Consider the following 18,688-nt stretch of genomic DNA (forward strand, 5'->3'; position numbering starts at 1 on the left):
ATTACTTTTTTTCCTTCAGAAATGACACTTTGTGCAGAGACCGTTCTAAGCGCTGCGTTACAGGCATACTTTACACACCCCCTCGGTACGAAATTTAAAGAAATATTTCACTTTCATTGTTTCACTTTAGGAATTATTAAAAACACTGCTCCCGAAAAAAAACTTTTTTTTTTTTGCATTGATACATGTCCCCTGGGGCAGGACCCAGGTCCGCAAACACTTTTTATGACAATAACTTGCATATAAGCCTTTAAAATTAGCACTTTAGATTTCTCCAATAGACTTTTACAGGGTGTTCCGCGGCTTTTCGAATTTGCCGCGAACACCCCAACGTATTTGCTGTTCGGCGAACAGGCAATGTTCGAGGCGAACATGAGTTTGACTCAAACTCGAAGCTCATCCCTACTGGTGACAACTATTTAGGCCAGGAATTCCCCTATTTTTTTTAGAGACTTTTTTTTACTTTTTTCTACCAGATAGGAAGTGAAGAACAGGGGTTTCAACCTTTCCCTACTCCATTTAAAACAGAAAAAGTGGCTATACATATGTGTTAATCCTTGAGGGCCTATTATATTTTTTTTCTGCAGAGGAATAAAAGAGCTAAGACAATTGAACATATACAGGAACCTCGACTTGTTGGGATGCTGGCAAAGAGAAAACAAGAAACCTCTGTTTGTACTGAGCTGCCACCAGCCTGATGTATGTCTCTATCCACATTTCATATGTATTTGATTATTTTACACACCACTGAAAGCTCTAGAATATAATAACTGAAAAGATACCCAAAATTAGACTGTAAATGTGTTGAAGTAATAATATAGTTAGGGACACTAGTGATCTCTGGCATTTCCAGTGTACAAGCTCCAACTGAGTAGAGGCGCCTCCAGAAAGACTTATATTAAATTACTAATTCTCCCACTTCAGCAAAGACTCTGGTCCATTTACTCAGATGCTACGAATATTAGCAGGTTTGAAGATAGAAAATACCTACTTGTGTATCTTAGGTTGATAGTAACATATAGTTATATAAAGTTTAAGTGATAAAAGTATTACCTTGTAATTTGCATATATCAGTTTGGTATTTTAAGATTGTGGTTTTAAACTGGTTCCCAATGTCTTCAATAGCCTTTTCTATATCCTGGTTCTTTTCTTCTTCCACATCCAATGTGATGACTTCCTTAGCTAAATCTTGAACAGAACAATAAGAATATAATATACATTTGAGAACATCAAATACAGAAAGATTGTCTTCTTTCATGTATAACATGAACATTTAAAACAAAGAAAATTACTAATTTGTTTAAGCTTATTTCAAAGAAAAAAAAAACTGATCACATGACAAAATCTTGTGAAAATCTTTACAATGGAAAATACAACTTTTTGTTTGATACCATTGATGTAAAAAAAAAAAAATAGGTTTTACAGCAGCTCAAACTTGTTTTCTAATTAAAGCAAGTAACAGGTAAATAACTGGAAAACAAGGAGCACTTTGACATTGAGCAAAAAGAGAGGTGGTTTTTGGAAGGAAGTCTTTTCTGATATTACTCTGGAATTTTATAATCAAATATAAGCAAGGTACAGTATAACTGCCTGACGTAGGTAGGCTATCACAGTCATACAAGCTCTGAAGAATGTAATTATTGCCTAACTTATGGCTAAACTTTATAAATCTAAAAGGTGAGACTGCAAGAACCACCATTACAAGATCTAAAATGTTTTTTGGAAGGAGTGGAGGATGGCTTAGACTTCTAGAATGATTTAAATCTCATCTGTGCTCCATTTGGGGTCTCCTGTCCTATATGGCATCTGAAACTGAGGCAAGGGTATATTTTTAAGTAAGGGCACACACATCAAGACCTGAGTTTCCAAGCTTTAATTCTATTAAAAAAATAAAGACTTCATTTTTTTAACTGTCCCTGAGTTCACCATCAGTAAAAAAAAATATGCTAAACATCCTGATCTGCTCACAAGAAGTCCAAATTAAAAACAATACCCAAAAGGGGCTTTTGGAGAGGACTGCAGAGTAGCCAATTGCCTACTGACTATGGGCATTGGCATTTAAGCGGGCTGTATTCTTTGGGAGGTGTGTGCGTGGGGGAACTTCGGAGAGGTTTTACTTTGGATACAATGTCTCCCCAAAACACACAGACTCTGAGAACTGGGAGCCCCGGATACAGATTTGGGGCCTCTGTGCCCAAAAGGCATTGACTGCTGTAACCCCCTCCTATATTCAGAGACTCAAAGCAGATGTTAATATAATCAGCTCAAAACAACCTGATGCTGAGGTCTCCTGTTGTTATGTGTAATTTGTTTTTTATTAAAGTGTTATGTGTTTATTGTTAAGTCTTCCTCCCATTGTTAATTAAATCACCTATTATTTCTGTCTGTTTGCTAATCCTCCTGATGTGATTAGTCTGGTGTAAACTTTACCTCATTACCTAACCATTGTGGGGTGTTTAACACAATGTGTAATATTTGTTTTTATTGCTCATGTGGGGAATGCCCCTGTTTTTAAAGTGTATAAAAAAACTGTATTTCGGTTCAATAAAGTGGTTTCTTTTTTTTTTTTTTTTTACCCCAACATCTTGTCTGTGTAAGACGCTTGGGGTGAAGGGCTGGAGGGCTGAAGGCACCATTCTATGAAGGCACCCAGGATGTCTGTCACAATTCCTAAACCAGATGTAGGCCCTAAACTGAGTCTTAAACATCACCCTTTTCCTAAACCCATCCAAAAACCTTTGCATGGCCCAACACCAAAACTTTAACCTTAACCTGAATTTTACGCCCAAATATTAAAGCCCAATTTCAATTAATGAACACCTTTCGATGTACCAGACCAAACAGAGGGTTGCAGGCAGACACATTCAAACATCTTGCAAGCACTGGCTTCTCAAAGAGAAATAGATGTTAAACAAGATTTTTTAAACATTATAATTCTGGTGACAGCTTATGGTGTCTACATGACACGTATCGGAAAAATCAAAATGTATGTCCATCAGTCCTATATGACTAATGTAAAACAATGAACTCTCCGTTTATCTGAAAACTATCATGTGATTGTAGTGAAACTGAAGCAAACCATAATAATTTTGGATACTTTTTACTAAATTAACTCAAAACACAGGATTAAACTTTCAAAACAAGATTGTTCTGAGGTTCTATTTGACTAACTGAAACTGTTCTGTACACAACAGGTTTCTATCATCATAGCTGAGAGTGATGCAATGCTTTAAATGTAAAAAGAATACTAGAGCTCCACCTGCTGGTTGGATCGGAGACATCATTTTTTGCAGTACAATATTTACCAGAATAAAAAAAAGGCAAAAATATTTTTAACGTTTATATTTTTTTAATCCTGACCACAGCCAACATAAAAAGCAAATATGTACACATCCTCCATATTTTCTCTGTAGAGATAGACAATAATTACATCAGCACATCAGCATAATGACACCTGAGATATTCTGAATTTATATTTTTTTTCTCCTTATTACAAACATGTTGTAAAATATACACAAAAAGTGAACCCATGTATGAATTATTAAACTGCAGGGAGTTGGTGTTTTAGTTTGGACATTTTTTTCTCTTAGTCATTAAACACTCAGATAAACAATATTTTGCTATATAAGGCTATGCAACAATATTAAGCCCCCGTTCACACCTAGGCGTATATACGCCTGTAGTGCGACGCCGCAGCCTTCTCTGAGACGCTGGAGGGATGATTTCACATTGCCCTCTATGGAGATGGTTCACATCTCCACGCTGAACGCTGTACGCCTGCCGCCTGAAAACAAGTCCCGGACCTTTTTTTCAGGCGACTTTCGGCGTTCGGCATAGGAGATGTGAACCATCTCCATAGAGGGGGTAAGGCTGCATTCACAATCGCTGTGTTTTGTCGCCGCAAATCGCAGTACAAAACGCCACAATTTGTCGCCGCAATTCGCGGGACAAAATGCCGCGATTTTGTATGCCAAGGTGTGAATGCAGCCTAAGAACTTCAGACTAAACATTTCCTCTATTGTAAATTCTGCAGTAACTATACCAAGATAAAGATGTACATCTTCAATAAACAAACCCAAAGCACTCAGAAGATTGTAATATTATTCTGTTTAGTAACACTTTTTACATCCGCATCATTTACCTTGTGTATTTTCCAAGCAAGCTCTCTACAATGTATATTAATACCCAAGTCAAACAAGACAAAACAAAAACAAAAAACATACCATTTTCTTTATTATCAAATATGAGGACTAAAAACAAGGGGCTAGATTCACATAGAACCGCGTATCATTGCGGCGGCGTAACGTATCCGATTTACGTTACGCCTCCGCAACTTAGACGGGCAAGTGCTGTATTCTCAAAGCACTTGCTCCGTAAGTTGCGGCGGCGTAGCGTAAATCGGCCGGCGTAAGCCCGCCTAATTAAAATTTGGATCAGGGGGGCGTGTTTTATGTAAATGTACTGTGACCCGACGTGATTCACGTTTTTCCCGAACGGCGCATGCGCCATCCATGGAATTCCCCAGTGTGCATTGCTCCAAAGTACGCAAAGGACGTCATTGTTTTCGACGTGAACGTAAATGACGTTTAGCCCCATTCACGGACGACTTACGCAAACGACGTAACTTTTCAAATTTCAACGCGGGAACGACGGCCATACTTAACATTGGTACGCCGCACTTACACCACCATAAAGCAGGGGTACCTATATGCCGGGAAAAGCCTAACGTAAACGGCGTAACTTTACTGCGTCGGCCGGGCGTACGTTCGGGAATTCGCGTAACTAGCTCATTTGCATACTCAACGCGAAATTCTAAGGAATGCGCCACCTAGTGGCCAGCGTAAATATGCAGTTACGATCCGACAGACTTACGCCTGTCGGATCTAACAGATATCTATGCGTAACTGATTCTAAGAATCAGGCGCATAGATACGACGGCGCAACGTGGAGATACGCCGTCGTATCTCCACTGAGAATCTGGCCCAAGCGGTTTCAAATATATTAACTAGATTTGGCCGAAATAATTGATGTACCTCATTTGTATTATCATTTGTAACAACCAGTTCCATATGGAATGGTGCATTTGTTCAAAAAAAAATAAAGAATTAAAAAAAAATATTTAAAAAGTTGGTTTTCAGAGTTTTTAGACTTACACAGTCTGTTGTATGGGAGACCATCATGTGGATATGAACACATAAAGTAGGCATAACAAGCAGGTGTTGGTCCAACAAACAGTAGGTGTTGGATACAATCATACACACATCAGCGTGGGTTCTTCCTGGTTCTCATCCTATTAGTGGGGTTGAACTCGATGTTTGAATTAAACATTGGGTGTTCGCCTGTTCGCCGAACAGTGAATATTATGGGGTGTTCGCTGCAAACTCGAGCACCCTGTGGAATGCCCCCATAATGCACTGCGAGATCGCAGTGCATTGATGTCTGATGATTGGACAAAGCATGCACCTGACCTGACAGGATTCAGTTTTTGAAAATTCCTTTATTCAAAAAAAGTGTTCCGCAATGTCCATCCATCTTCAAATCAAGCCAGCCATACATGAAAAAACAAAACGAAAAAGCTCCGCCTCGTAACCAGTGACCCTGCCCCCTTCTGACATCACGTGACGTCAGAGGGAGTGGGGTCACCCAGGTAACATCACAGGGTGGCCCTACCCTTGCCTATATAACAGCTGTCAAAGCCAAGAAACAGCAGTCGGCAGGACACCTTCCATCGAGGCAGAGCTTTTTTTTGTTCTATTTTTTGGGTCTGGGCGCCGTGATCAAAGATAGATGGACATGGCGGGACACTTTTTTTATTTTGTTTTTTAACCACTTCAATACAGGGCTTTTATACACCCTTCCTTCCTAGACCAATTTTTAGCTTTCAGCGCTCTCACACTTTGAATGATAATTACTCAGTCATGCTACACTGTACCCAAACCAAATTTTTATCATTTTTTTCTTAAAAACAGAGCTTTCTTTTGGTGGTATTTAATCACCGCTGGGCTTTATATTTTTTGCAATATAAGCGAAAAAAGAGAGAAATTTGGGGAAAAAAACACTTTTTTTTGTTTCTAAAAAAAAAAGTGTATATTATTTGGTCTCTGTGAAAGTTAGAGAGTCTACAAGCTATGGTGCAAATCATTGAAAAATTATCACATCTGATCACACCTAAAGTACTGACGGCCCATCTAATTTCTTGAGACCCTAACAAGCCAGGAAAGTACAAATACCCCCCAAATTACCCCTTTTTGGAAAGCAGACATTCCAAGGTATTTAGTAAGAGGCATAGTTTTTGAACGTGTAATTTTTTCACACAATTCTTGGGGAAATTATTATTTTTTTCACAAAATTGTCATAACAAGTTATTTCTCTTACACAGCACATGCATACTTACAATGACACCCCAAAATACATTCTGCTACTCCTCTCCAGTATGGCGATACCACATGTGTGAGACTTTTACACAGCCTGGCCACATACAGAAGCCCAACATTGAAGTAGCACCGTCAGGCGTTCTACAAGCATAAATTAAACATCTCATTTCTCAACCAGGTACTGGTTTTCTTGCAGGTACTCTGGTGAGGTGGCAAGTACTCTGGTGGCAGGTACTCTGGTGAGGTGGTGGGTACTCTGGTGGCAGGTAGTGAAGTGGCAGGTACTCTGGTGGCAGGTACTCTGGTAAGATGGCGGGTACTCTGGTGGCAGGTGGTGAGGTGGCGGGTACTCTGGTGGCGGGTACTCTGGTGTGGTGGCGGGTACTAGATGACAGGTACTCTTTATTTAGGGGGGGAATCTGGGCACAGTAGTAAGTTGCAGATGTGTAACTCACTATTATCTGATCTCCCCCTCACACTGGATCTGTGTGTGAAGAGGAGAACAGCAACAGTAAGTTACACACACACTCACAGTGTTGTGTTTACATTTAGTGACTGGTTGTGATTGGACACAGCCGGTCATGTGGTAAAGAGCCAATTTCATTGGCTCTTTACCCTGATCGGGGCTGTATCCAAAGGAAAAGCCTAAGCCCCAATCACCACACTGCGCTGTGCATCAAATCCGGTAAGCGATACCGGAAAGTTCTGCCGCCCGCCACTGTTACATTACACCAATCGGGGACACACCGGATCCCCGACCGCCGTGCTGCGCAGCCCCGGGGGTGTGCGGGCTCCTTGCACGCCGCTGCTCAGCTCTGCATAATGCTAGCCGGTCAGCAGCAAAAGAAGCTCCGCCGCCCGCCGCCGCAGTTCTGCTACCGCTCCATTACCCCCAGGGGCCCGTAGCAGCGGCGAAAAGCCGAGGACGTCATATGATGTCCACCCAGGATGGGAGATCCCATCTGTGGACGTCATTTGACTATGGCTGGGTAATGAAGTGGTTAATAACGGAATTGTCAAAAACTATCTCCTGTAGTTTTGTTGTTAAAAGGGCTTCCAGATTCTGATAAGCCCCCTGCCCGTAGACCCCCACAACCACCGGGCAAGGGTTGTGGGGAAGAGGCCCTTGAGACCCCAGGACCCCAAATCATACTGACCATGTTGAGGGCAAGCGGCTTGTATGGTTCAGGAGGGGGGGGGGCACACACCCCCCACCCGCTTTACTGGCCTGCCATGGCAGCTTGCTCAAATAAGGGTCTGGTATGGATTTTGGGGGGACCCATGCCCTTTTTTTAAAAACATTTTGGCGTGGAGTTTCCCTTAATATCCATACCAGACCCCAAAGGGCCTTATATGGACTGGGAGGGGGGACCACACTGATTTTTCATAAATGTTTATCTATTACAGCCGCAAGCAATTTTAAATGAAATGTTTTCCTTTGAAAATTTGATTTTGCTGCGGCACAGTAAAACACATGAGAAAGATGCACCAATTTACAGGCAGACTAAGGGGACCCCCCATGCACGATATTTAAAAGAATATTTTATTTTTATTGTTTCACTTTATGCATTATTAAAATCATTGCTCCTGAAAAAAATGGCTATTTAAAAACTTTTTTTTTTGCAATAACTTGCACGTAAGCCTTTAAAATTAACACTTTTGATTTTTCATGTTCATGTCCCATAGACTTTAACAGTGTTCGCACATTTTTTGTCTGTTCGCATGTTTTGGCATACTCATCTACTTATGACAATTAGACATGTGCAAAATGAAAAAAATAGTTTTGATTCGTTTTGTTTCGTTATTTAATTTAATTTGTTTAGTTAAGTTTGTTGCATTCATTACATTTGTTTTCGGGATTCATTTAGTATTCGAAAACAAATCTACCGAATTCTAAAAAAAATTATCAATTTCGAAATAATGCTACCACATTTAAACTAAACTATATATAACCATTTCCTGAAATTCGAAATTCGTATAGAATGAAATCGAATTTGTATAGAAAATATTAAAATAGCATCGAAAAGAATAGTATAGAAAAACAATAGCATAGAACAGAAAAAAAATATTTTATATATCTCTATATATAGATATAGAGATATATGTAAAAAAAATTTGAATGTGGTAGTTTTTTCTAATTTAGTAGATTTTTTTCAAATGCAGTATTTTTTTCTAATTCTGTAGATTTTTTCAAATGCGGTAGAATTTTTTGAATGCAGTAGATTTTTTCTAATCTAATTACATTTTTCAAATTTGATCGGCTTTTTAGGAATTCGGTCAAAAAATTTTACAATTCTAATATGAAACTAATCTTTTATAATCTTTTCTCTTCAAATTTGATTTCATTCAATAAGAAATTCGAATAGAAAAGATTAGAATGGAATAGAAAAAAAAAACAAGAGAATAGAATAAAATATAATATATATTATAATTGATTCTATTTTGTTCTATTGTTTTTCTAGTTTATTAACTTTTCTATTATTTTCTATTCTATTATAATCTTTTCTATTCCAATTTAATTTCATTCTATATGAAATTCGAATTTTGGAAAATGGTTATATGTAAAAAAAAAAAATTGAATGTGGTAGTTTTTTCTAATTTAGTAGATTTTTTTCAAATGTGGTAGAATTTTTTCAAATGCAGTAGATTTTTTCTAATCTAATAAAATGTTTCAAATTTGATCAACTTTTTAGGAATTCGGTCAAAAAAAAATTCTAATTCTAATATGAAACTAATCTTTTATAATCTTTTCTATTCAAATTCAATTTCATTCAATAAGAAATTCGAATTTCGTATAAAATGAATTCAAATTTGAATAGAAAAGATTAGAATGGAATAGAAAAGAAAAACAAGAGAATAGAATAAAATATAATATATATTATAATTGATTCTATTCTGTTCTATTTTTTTTTCTATTCTTTTATATTTTAGTTTCCATAAATTTTTATTATTTTCCAATCTATTCTAGAATTCAAATTTATACTATTAGAATTTCGGAAGACTGTCATGTTCTATTTTATTACATTCTATTAACTTCTATTCTATTCTTTTTGATTCTATTGCTTTATTGTTTTATATTCTATTGTATTGTAGTTTTTAGAAAATCGATTTATATTTTTTCAAATTCGTTTCGAATTTGTTTTTAAATTGGATTCAAATTTGTTTTTAAATTCGATTCGAATTCGAATTTCGTTCGCGTTTTTTTTCATTTGTTTAAATTCGTTAATTTTGTAATTCGGAAATTCGGATGCATCCGAATTTCCGAATAATGAAAAATTTGTCCGAATTCAAATTCATAACGAAACGAAATGCACATGTCTACTGACAATCTATTAGGACCTATGTTTGCCACCGATTGGAATTTTTTGGTATATTGCCTGTTGTTTAACTTACTAAATGTGAGTACATTTTTATCATTTATCTTTTTATTTAATAATATTACACTTAGAGAAGTCAACTCTCCCTTTAGCAGATCCCTATCCAGCCTCTATACATCTCCATTGGGGACCATCAGAAGCATGCCACCTGATAGACACATTGAGTAATGCCTGTGTTACACTATCTTCATGTGAGTGCATCTCTTAGTTAATGTTTTGTACATTGCCTTTTATTAATACTTCACTGACAGCGGATACGCTTTCCCTCTTTCTTATCAGTTTATATTCAATGGGGTATTCTTAAGAAGCTGCCATCTGTTGATGTCTCCACTGAACATTGATACAATGGGGTGGATTTACTAAAGGCAAATCCACTCTTTACCACAAGTGCACTTGGAAGTGCAGTCACTGTAGGTCTGAGGGGAAGATCTGAAATGAGGGGATTTTATCATCTGCTGATTTTATCATCCAATCATGTGCAAGCAAAAATGCTTATTTTTATTTTCCTTGCATGTCCCCCTCAGATCTACAGCAACTGCACTTCTATGTGCACTTGCAGCGCACTTGGAAATGCACAGCAGATTTTTCTTTAGTAGATAACCCCACTGTGTTTTATCACTACTATGTTTAGACAGTGGTGCTCTCTCTCCCCCTCCCCGTTTTCTGTTTTTAAAAGCACATCAAATACATGCTTATCCTTTTTTCTCAAGTGCCCTGTCTCCATTTTCTGGGCCACTACATCATTGGCAGTGGGGGGGGGGGGGAACTACCGCTTTCCCTTTTAATGGGAAAATCATTACACTTGGTAAGCTTAGCAACATGCTGCTCAACTTTTTGACACACTAGCAAGGGGGCTAGACACTCTGTGGTGTGATTGAGAAATCAAGAAGGGCTCTCCTACTCAGGCAAGTCAACGATTAAATGGGAAGTATAGCAAAAGCTTTTGCGGCTAGGAATGAGCCGAACAACCCCCGGTTTGGTTCGCGGCAGAACATGCGAACTGTCCCGTTGGTACTACACGCTGGAAGGGATACATAGGATGTTCCCTCAGAGCACAGACTTGTGCTGGAGATGTGGGGAGGAGGTCGGTACATTCCTCCATGTCCGTTGGTCATGCTGCATCCTACAGCCCTTCCGGACAGAGGTACATCGCATTGTGCAGTAAGTCAGAGACCGGGAGTTACCAATTTCCCCAGAGCTCTTCCATCTGCACCATCACAGAATCCAGAGTAAGAGCTATAGAAAATCGATCTTACTGCTTTTGATCACTGCGGCAAGAAGCTGCATTCCCCTGAATTGGAAGCAGACCTAGCCTCTGTCGGTGGCCGATTGGTTGTAAAGGGTGGCAGATATTCACGCAATGGAGGAATTGGTAGCCAGGGAGAAGGGTCTCAATGAGAAATTCTCCAAAACATGGTTCTACTGGCATGAATTCATCTACTCCGACAACTACGAACAGCTGGTGGCCTGGTCCCCCTGGGGGGGGGGGATCAACTCTGGGTGCTCCCTGTGTGGGGTAACAACCCCCTCATCCTTTACCCCCTCCCTCCCCCGTTTTTATTTTATTTTCTCTTTCCTTCCTCTACCCCTTGCTCCCCGCTCTACCTATCTTTCTTTTCTATCTCTTCACAAAGCCAGCACGCGAGTGCCGGGCTCTAATTTAAACCTCTATAAAACAGCGATTGCCACAAAAATGGCCATGTGGGGTATGGATGATTCCTACTCCCTCGACATCTAATGTGCCTCTCCTATGAGGACAGACTTCTCATCTTTACAGTGTGTTATATATATTAAAGTGTGGGGAGTGTATAATTTACTGTAAAATGCATTAGCGTGTGTCTCTGTATTTCCACATGTTCCTCTTTCTTAAATAAAGAATTAAAAAAAAGAACAGGGACAGAAAAATTGGGCCTTAGGCAATAGCGGTGGTGCCCTGAACCAAAAATATTCTTAGAAAATATCATCATGAAGATTTAGGAAGAATAGGATAGTCACTCAGCATAATAGGATAGTCACTCAGCATAGGCAGTCTTGAAGGGATCCCACATCCATAGAAAAATCAATCGGTTTCATTACCATCAGGTGTTTGGTAGCTGGTGATCCAAGACCGATTCATTTTTATGAATGTGAGCCGATCAACAGAGTCTGTGGACAGGCGCACTCTGTGATAGGTTACAAAGCCTCCAGCACCACTGAATGTGCATTCAGAAAGAACACTGGATGCAGGACAGGCCAGTAGCTCAATTGCATATTGAGCAAGCTCTGGACAGTGGTCCATCCTCAAGACGTTCTGTTGGATGTTCTGTTGGAAAGGTCTCCAAGTCTGATCTTGCCCCTAGATATTCCTGCACCATGTAATTCAGATGCTGACGATGGTTGCTGGAACCGATCAGACCTTGGCGCTGAGGACTGAAGAATTGTCTGAAGGCATCGGTCAGCTGGCCACCTTTTCCACCACTCTTTCTGTGACAGAACGAAACCTCAGCAACACTTGTCCAGCACCAGGAAATTGTAACCTCCCAGGCTCTGGAAACGCATTGCACAAACCTTTCTGCAAGGCCTCCCGAAGATGTTTCATCCTCTGCTCCCTCTGCGAAGGCTGGATAAGTTCTGCAACCTTACCCTTGTAACGTGGATGGATCAAGAAGGGTTTCCAGCTGGAAATGACCACAGACTTTCCTGGCCTGCCTCAGGAGATTCTGTAAGCCTGGGTACCTGCTCAAGAACCGCTGCACCCCCAAATTTAGGACATGAGCAAAACAGGGCACATGGGTCAAGTGTCCCTATTGGAGGGTGGAGAGGAGGTTGGTGCCATTGTTGCATACAACCATTCCTGGCTGAAGCTGGCGTAGCGTCAACCACAGAATCTCTGCCCCAGTGTGGCTCCTGTCCCCCAAGCCCATCAGCTCAAGCACCGCATGGCATCTTTTTGCTTGCGTACCTCCTTGAAAGCCTATGGAGCACCACTGGTTCCAAGGCCAAATCAGCACAGGAAGAGGCCACGGAGGAAGAGGAGGAGGGGGTGGAGGAGAGAGGTGTGTCACAATCACTAGTAGTAGCATTTTGGAAGTATGATGGCGGAACAAGCTCCAACAATACTGAACCCTGTCCTACATTCTTCCCAGCTGCCAGCAGAGTGACCAGAGTCACCCATGCACCGTGAAAAATAGGTAACGTCCATGTCCATGCCTGCTGGACCATGAGTCAGCGGTAATATGCACATCATCACTGACCGCCCTGTCCAGCGAGGCATGGACATTGCCTTCCACATGTCTGTAGAGAGCCGGAATCGGCTTCCGTGAGAAAAAGTGGCGTTGGGAATCTGCCACTGAGGTACCGCACATTCCACAAACTCACGGAAGGGGGCATAGTCTACCAACTGAAAAGGCATCAGTTGAAGTACTAGCAATTTAGCTAAGCTAGCATTCAACCGCTGGGCATGTGGATGGCTGGGAGCGAACTTCTTTTGGCGCTGCAGCAGCTGGGACAGGGAAATTTTCCTGGTACAATCTGACGTCGGTGTACAGATAGTAGATTGCCCGCAAGTAGTTGGCTGTGACCCACCTAATTCTACACCTTCAGTCCTATCAGTGCAGGCTTCAGAGAGGACTGAAGGTATAGTGGGGTTGGAGATCCCAGCTGATAAGGAGCAAGGAGAGGTCCGCTTTGTTCTTTGGTGTGGGTCTTTGAGGTATGCTTGCCAATGAACTGCATGGCAGGTTGACATATGTCTGGTCAAGCATGTGGTGCCCAAGCGGGTGATGTTTTGGCCACGTGAGATATGCTTGCGACATATGTTGCAAATAGCAGCGGTGCGATCTGATGCACTCGTCTCCAAAAAGGCCCACACCAAAGAACTTTTGGAATAACGCGGAGAAACAGCAGCGCCCTGCACATGCGGAGCTCTGCGGTGTGGTGCAGTCGGTGTGCTGCCCTTAAGCTGGCCCCTGCAGGGCATCCTGCCTCGTTGGAGATTTGCCTCCTCCTCCTCTCTCCTATCAGGCACCCACATGGAGTCAGTGACCTCATCATCACTGTAGCAAACCTGGCAGTATGCTGCAGCTGGGGGAACATGACTGCCAGATTGCTGTCCTTCTTGGGTACCCCCTCTCTCTGGGCTCACGTTACTGCCTTGCTCTAGCTGGATACCATCATCGGAGCCTGCGCATCCTCCTGCAGCATGTACCCAACACTGTGGTCAAACAGTTCGGGGGACTCCTCAGGAGGACATGGTGGGGCTAGGGATGGAGTGACTGATGCCATTGAGCAGAGGGAAGATGCCGAGTTGGCAGCTGCTTTACCAGACAAAGTACCCTGAGCCTGGGTGAAAAAGGATGAGGAGAATGAGGACGGCTTGGTCATCCACTCTACCAAGTGTTCGGCATGTTGCGGCTCAACGCGGCCAGCTGCCGAAAAAAAGGATGAGCACCACGGCCACGTGCTGATGAGGATGCACCGTGTCCACGACCAGCACTGTTGCCTCTAGATGCAGAGCCTGCTTGCCCTCTTTTATCGGCTTGTGGCTCTCTGCCTCTCCTTGTCCTTCCAGACATACTAATGGCCTGCAGGGAGATGTAGCTGCACAAATACTGACAATACTTGCAGATCCCTGCCTGTGGTATTAGTATGAGAACACCAGCAATTGTATTCACGTAGCTTTAAGTGCACACTGTGCAGAGAACACAGTACACCAAGTGAAAATGCTTGCAGATCCCTGCCTGTGGTATTAATATGAGAACACCAGCAATTGTATTCACGTAGCTTTAGGCGCACACTGTGCAGAGGACACAGTACACCAAGTGAAAATACTTGCAGATCCCTGCCTGTGGTATTAGTATGAGAACACCAGCAATTGTATTCACGTAACATTAGGTGCACACTGTGCAGAGAACACAGTACACCAAGTGAAAATACTTGCAGATCCCTGCCTGTGGTATTAATATGAGGACACCAGCAATTGTATCCACGTAGCTTTAGGTGCACACTGTGCAGAGGACACAGTACACCAAGTGAAAATACTTGCAGATCCCTGCCTGTGGTATTAGTATGAGAGCACCAGCAATTGTATTCACGTAACATTAAGGTGCATATTTACGCTGGCTGCTAGGTGGCGCTTCCGTAGATTTCCGCGTCAAATATGCTAATGAGCTAGATACGCCGATTCACAAACGTACGTGTGCCCGGCATAGCAAGATACGTCGTTTACGTAAGACATACGCCAGCGTAAAGTTACCCCTCATAAAGCAGGGGTAAGTCATGTTAGGTATGGATGTCGGAAACGTCAGAACAGCGTTGTGTTTTACGTCGTTTGCGTAAGTCGTCTGTGAATGGGGCTGGACGTAAGTTACGTTCACGTCGACTAGGTATTGAGCAGGCGTAATTTAATTTGAAAATTCGACGTGATACTGAGCATGCGTGCGCATGCGCCGTTCGAGAAAAGCGTCATTTACGTGGGGTCATGATTAGTTTACATAAAACACGCCCCCTGTTCCTCATTTGATTTAGGCGCGCTTACGCCGGCACATTTATGCTACGCCGCCGTAACTTTAGACGCAAGTGCTTTGTGAATACAGCACTTTCCTCTCTAAGTTGCGGCGGTGTAGCATAACTACGATACGCTATGCCCGCCTACATTTATGCCGCTGACTGTTAATCTGGCCCACGATGTTCAAGTCGAACATGAGTTTGACTCGAACACGAAGCTCATCCCTAGTTGCCACGGATAATGGAACTGTAGGGAAACCCCTCAATGGGTAAATGCAGGGGAAATGTGGTTAATACAAGAAGAGTATTGGTATACAGGAAGTAATGAACACTTAGCAGGTAGCAGTTGTGGTTTCTAAGGGAAACAAAGAGATTATTGATGTTTACAGGCACATCTGAATTGGTTGATTAACTTAAAACTGTGGATACAATCTCTGACAAGGCTTGGAACAGTGGCTGAACAAAGTTATAGTTTCTTTGTTTGACTGGGGAAAGCACATTCTAACAGGAGCCTTTGTGAACAGGCCTTTTCCCTAAATAAAAATCTGCCCTGATCAACCAAGGTATGCACTACCCTTAATGTACTCTAGCAATCTTTAACTAGTGCAATCCTGCCAAATCAAGTGACAAAGATCTTTATCTTCTAATGTCAATTTCACACGATAATAACCTTCTCTGGATGCAGCTCAACATAAATACAGCAAATACTAAATTAAATATCTCCAAGTTCACAAGTGCAGCTGATCTGGGTCATTAGTGGGCTCCAGTGTTATATCAGGAATCAAAAACAGAGATTGCCAGATCTGCTTGGCTACACTCAGAAAACTGGGACCACACTGTGTATGCCTTAGGTGAGATTTATTTACAATGAAACAAAGTCTTTCCAAACATCATCACACAGCAAACGTGAAAATGTCAGTACACCAAAAAACCCAGCGACAGAATACCTGACTAATAACTAACAAACAGAAGCCTAACTAATAATTACCTATATACAATATATACAAAATAGGGAACAACAAAAAGCAGGGAACAAAATACTGGAGTTAGAGGCACGTAGCAAGAGAGGACCTAAATACTCTCCTAGCAGCCAGGATGAGGTAGAAATTGATTACTGGGGTCTGCTGGGAAACACCCGCTGGTGGACACTTGAATTACAACCCTTCTCCCAGGGAACCACAGTGCCACCAGCAGGTAATCCAGATCCTGACAGTTCATTCCCCCTTAAGAAGTGTTGACTGACTGAATGAATAAGTTAGCCACATTTTTTTTTTTTTAATCAGTAAAATGGTTTATTGTGCCAAAAATATAAGTACGGTACAGAAATATATGTCAGCATACGAAAAACGTTACAAAATAAAATTATTACAAAAAGACTTACACTGTACGTATGCTATAACAGAGGCACCAGGAGGTTACCTAAACCAAATTCCGCCATTAAAGGAGTTTGAACTATGCCGGGCAGGTGAGAAACCGTCTCTCCCCCCAACACTAACACACACTCGGCCAACGGGCCAAAACTGAAAGTCTGCATTCCACAGTCTGCTTAAGCATTCAGAGTCCTTGTCCAACCTTAAGTAGATTCTCCTGACCACATTATGTAATCCCCACAGGCGCGTGCCTCAATCATGGTCTAGGTTTTATACATTCTTTGACTTAGTCAGACATATTTTATCATTTTATGTTTTGTGCGTCAGGAAGATAGAATCGACTACATCTGCAACAGCCGGGTCATAACCAATCTCGGAGGTGCCAGTCCAGGCGTTTCCAGCCAGGGCTGCCAGATGGAGTTAAATTTCTTAGGGGCATTTCTATGCTGATATGTATAATGTTCCCTCACAATAATAAGATTTACCTGATCAATCCATTGTTTCTTAGTCGGGACATGCGGGGACAGCCAGAATCTAGCTATCTGTTTCCTTGCTAGGTATAGGAGCCTGATCACTGCTATATTAATAGGTGGAGGGTATACCTCTTCGTCCACAGCACCTAGTATACATACTATGGGGTCCAGTGGGACCCTGACTTGGTACACCGAGGAGATAACCTCTGTGACACTCCTCCAGAACCGATGTAGCTTGGGGCATCGCCACATCAGGTGAATAAGCGACCCCTCCCCCTCGCATAGCTTGGGACACAGGGAAGAGTCCCTTCTTCCCCATCGAAACAGTTGAATAGGTGTACGGTAAACCCTGTGTAGCAGGAACAGGTGAGACAACCTGTGAGACTGCGAGACAGAGGTGAGAGGGCCAGCCTGTAAACAAGTTTCCCAGGTCTCGCCATCAATGTCCCCCAGATCCTCTGTCCACCCTCTTCTGCATGGCAGAGTTGCTGAGTTTTGCACAGACGACAATAGGGAGGAGTATACATGGGATATCATACCCTTTCTTTCCGTGCCAGAGAATACCTCAGTTAATAGCCTGTGACTAGATAATTGGAGAACTGACACCCGCCCCTGGGCCCGAAGGGCGTGCCTGAGTTGTAGATACCTATAGAATTGTTGTCTAGGTAGACCAAATTCATTTTGTAAATCCTGAAATGATTTAAGCACATTGTTACTATATATCTGGGCAATGTTCTTAATTCCTGTTAGTTTCCAATCCTGAAAACCTTCAAGCCTGAAGACCTCCATCAGGTTTAGGTTGTCCCACAAAGGAGTGTCTGCAAGAAATCCCGAGACACCCAAGGTGGATCTAACCATAGACCACAGCTTCCTAAGGAGGACCACGGTGGGTGCCGCCTGAGGCAGATGCGGAAAACCCGCCTCCAAATTTGCCAAGACCGATGCACTCCCTGAACCCGTTCGCAATAGAGTATCAATTGAGTCATTATCATTGGCCCGCCCCATGCCACACAGATGCTGCATTTGAGAGGCTAAAAAGTAGAACTTAGGATTAGGGACAGCCGCTCCTCCCTGATCTTTATCATATTGTAACGTGGACAATCTAATACGGGCCACTTTTTTTTCCCCCAAATCAGTGATCTAAACAAGGAATCTATCCGGGTGAACCAACGACGAGGTATCCACTGAGGGGAATTATGCATAATATATAGAAGTTGGGGGCCCCACACCATTTTTATTAAATTTATTCTACCTATTACTGATAGCGGGAGTTTACACCAGGTATTACAGGTCATTTGCAGGCGTTGAAAAAGGGGCAACAAATTCTCCTCCAAATATTTCTGTGGGTTAGCTGACACCTGAACCCCCAAGTACTTAAAAGATTCCACCACCCTCAATGACCCCGCCGCCTCCGGTAGAGAGGCCACCGGACCATCCACAGGTAAAATTAGCCACATTTTTAGCGAAGACCCTAAAGAGACTTTTCACTTCTTCCCCCAATAGGTGCATGCTGTACACACGTAGACCACCTCTCTCTCCTTTGTATTTCTACGTTATTACAGGTCGGTGCACATCAGATTCCCACTGCATCCTAGTGTCACAGATTGTCC

General features: G+C 42.0%; 1 protein-coding gene across 1 annotated transcript in view; it reads right to left on the minus strand.

Annotated features, from left to right (window-relative positions):
- Positions 1 to 18,688, minus strand: part of THEMIS (thymocyte selection associated) — a 121,986-nt gene that overhangs the window by 28,261 nt on the left and 75,037 nt on the right. The window contains exon 6 of the mRNA XM_040350392.1: positions 1,054 to 1,188. Coding sequence (XP_040206326.1) covers positions 1,054 to 1,188 — 135 coding nt within the window. The remainder of the gene's footprint in view (positions 1 to 1,053; positions 1,189 to 18,688) is intronic.

Source organism: Rana temporaria, chromosome 4, assembly GCF_905171775.1.
Source record: "Rana temporaria chromosome 4, aRanTem1.1, whole genome shotgun sequence".
Classification (NCBI taxonomy): Eukaryota; Metazoa; Chordata; class Amphibia; order Anura; family Ranidae; genus Rana; species Rana temporaria.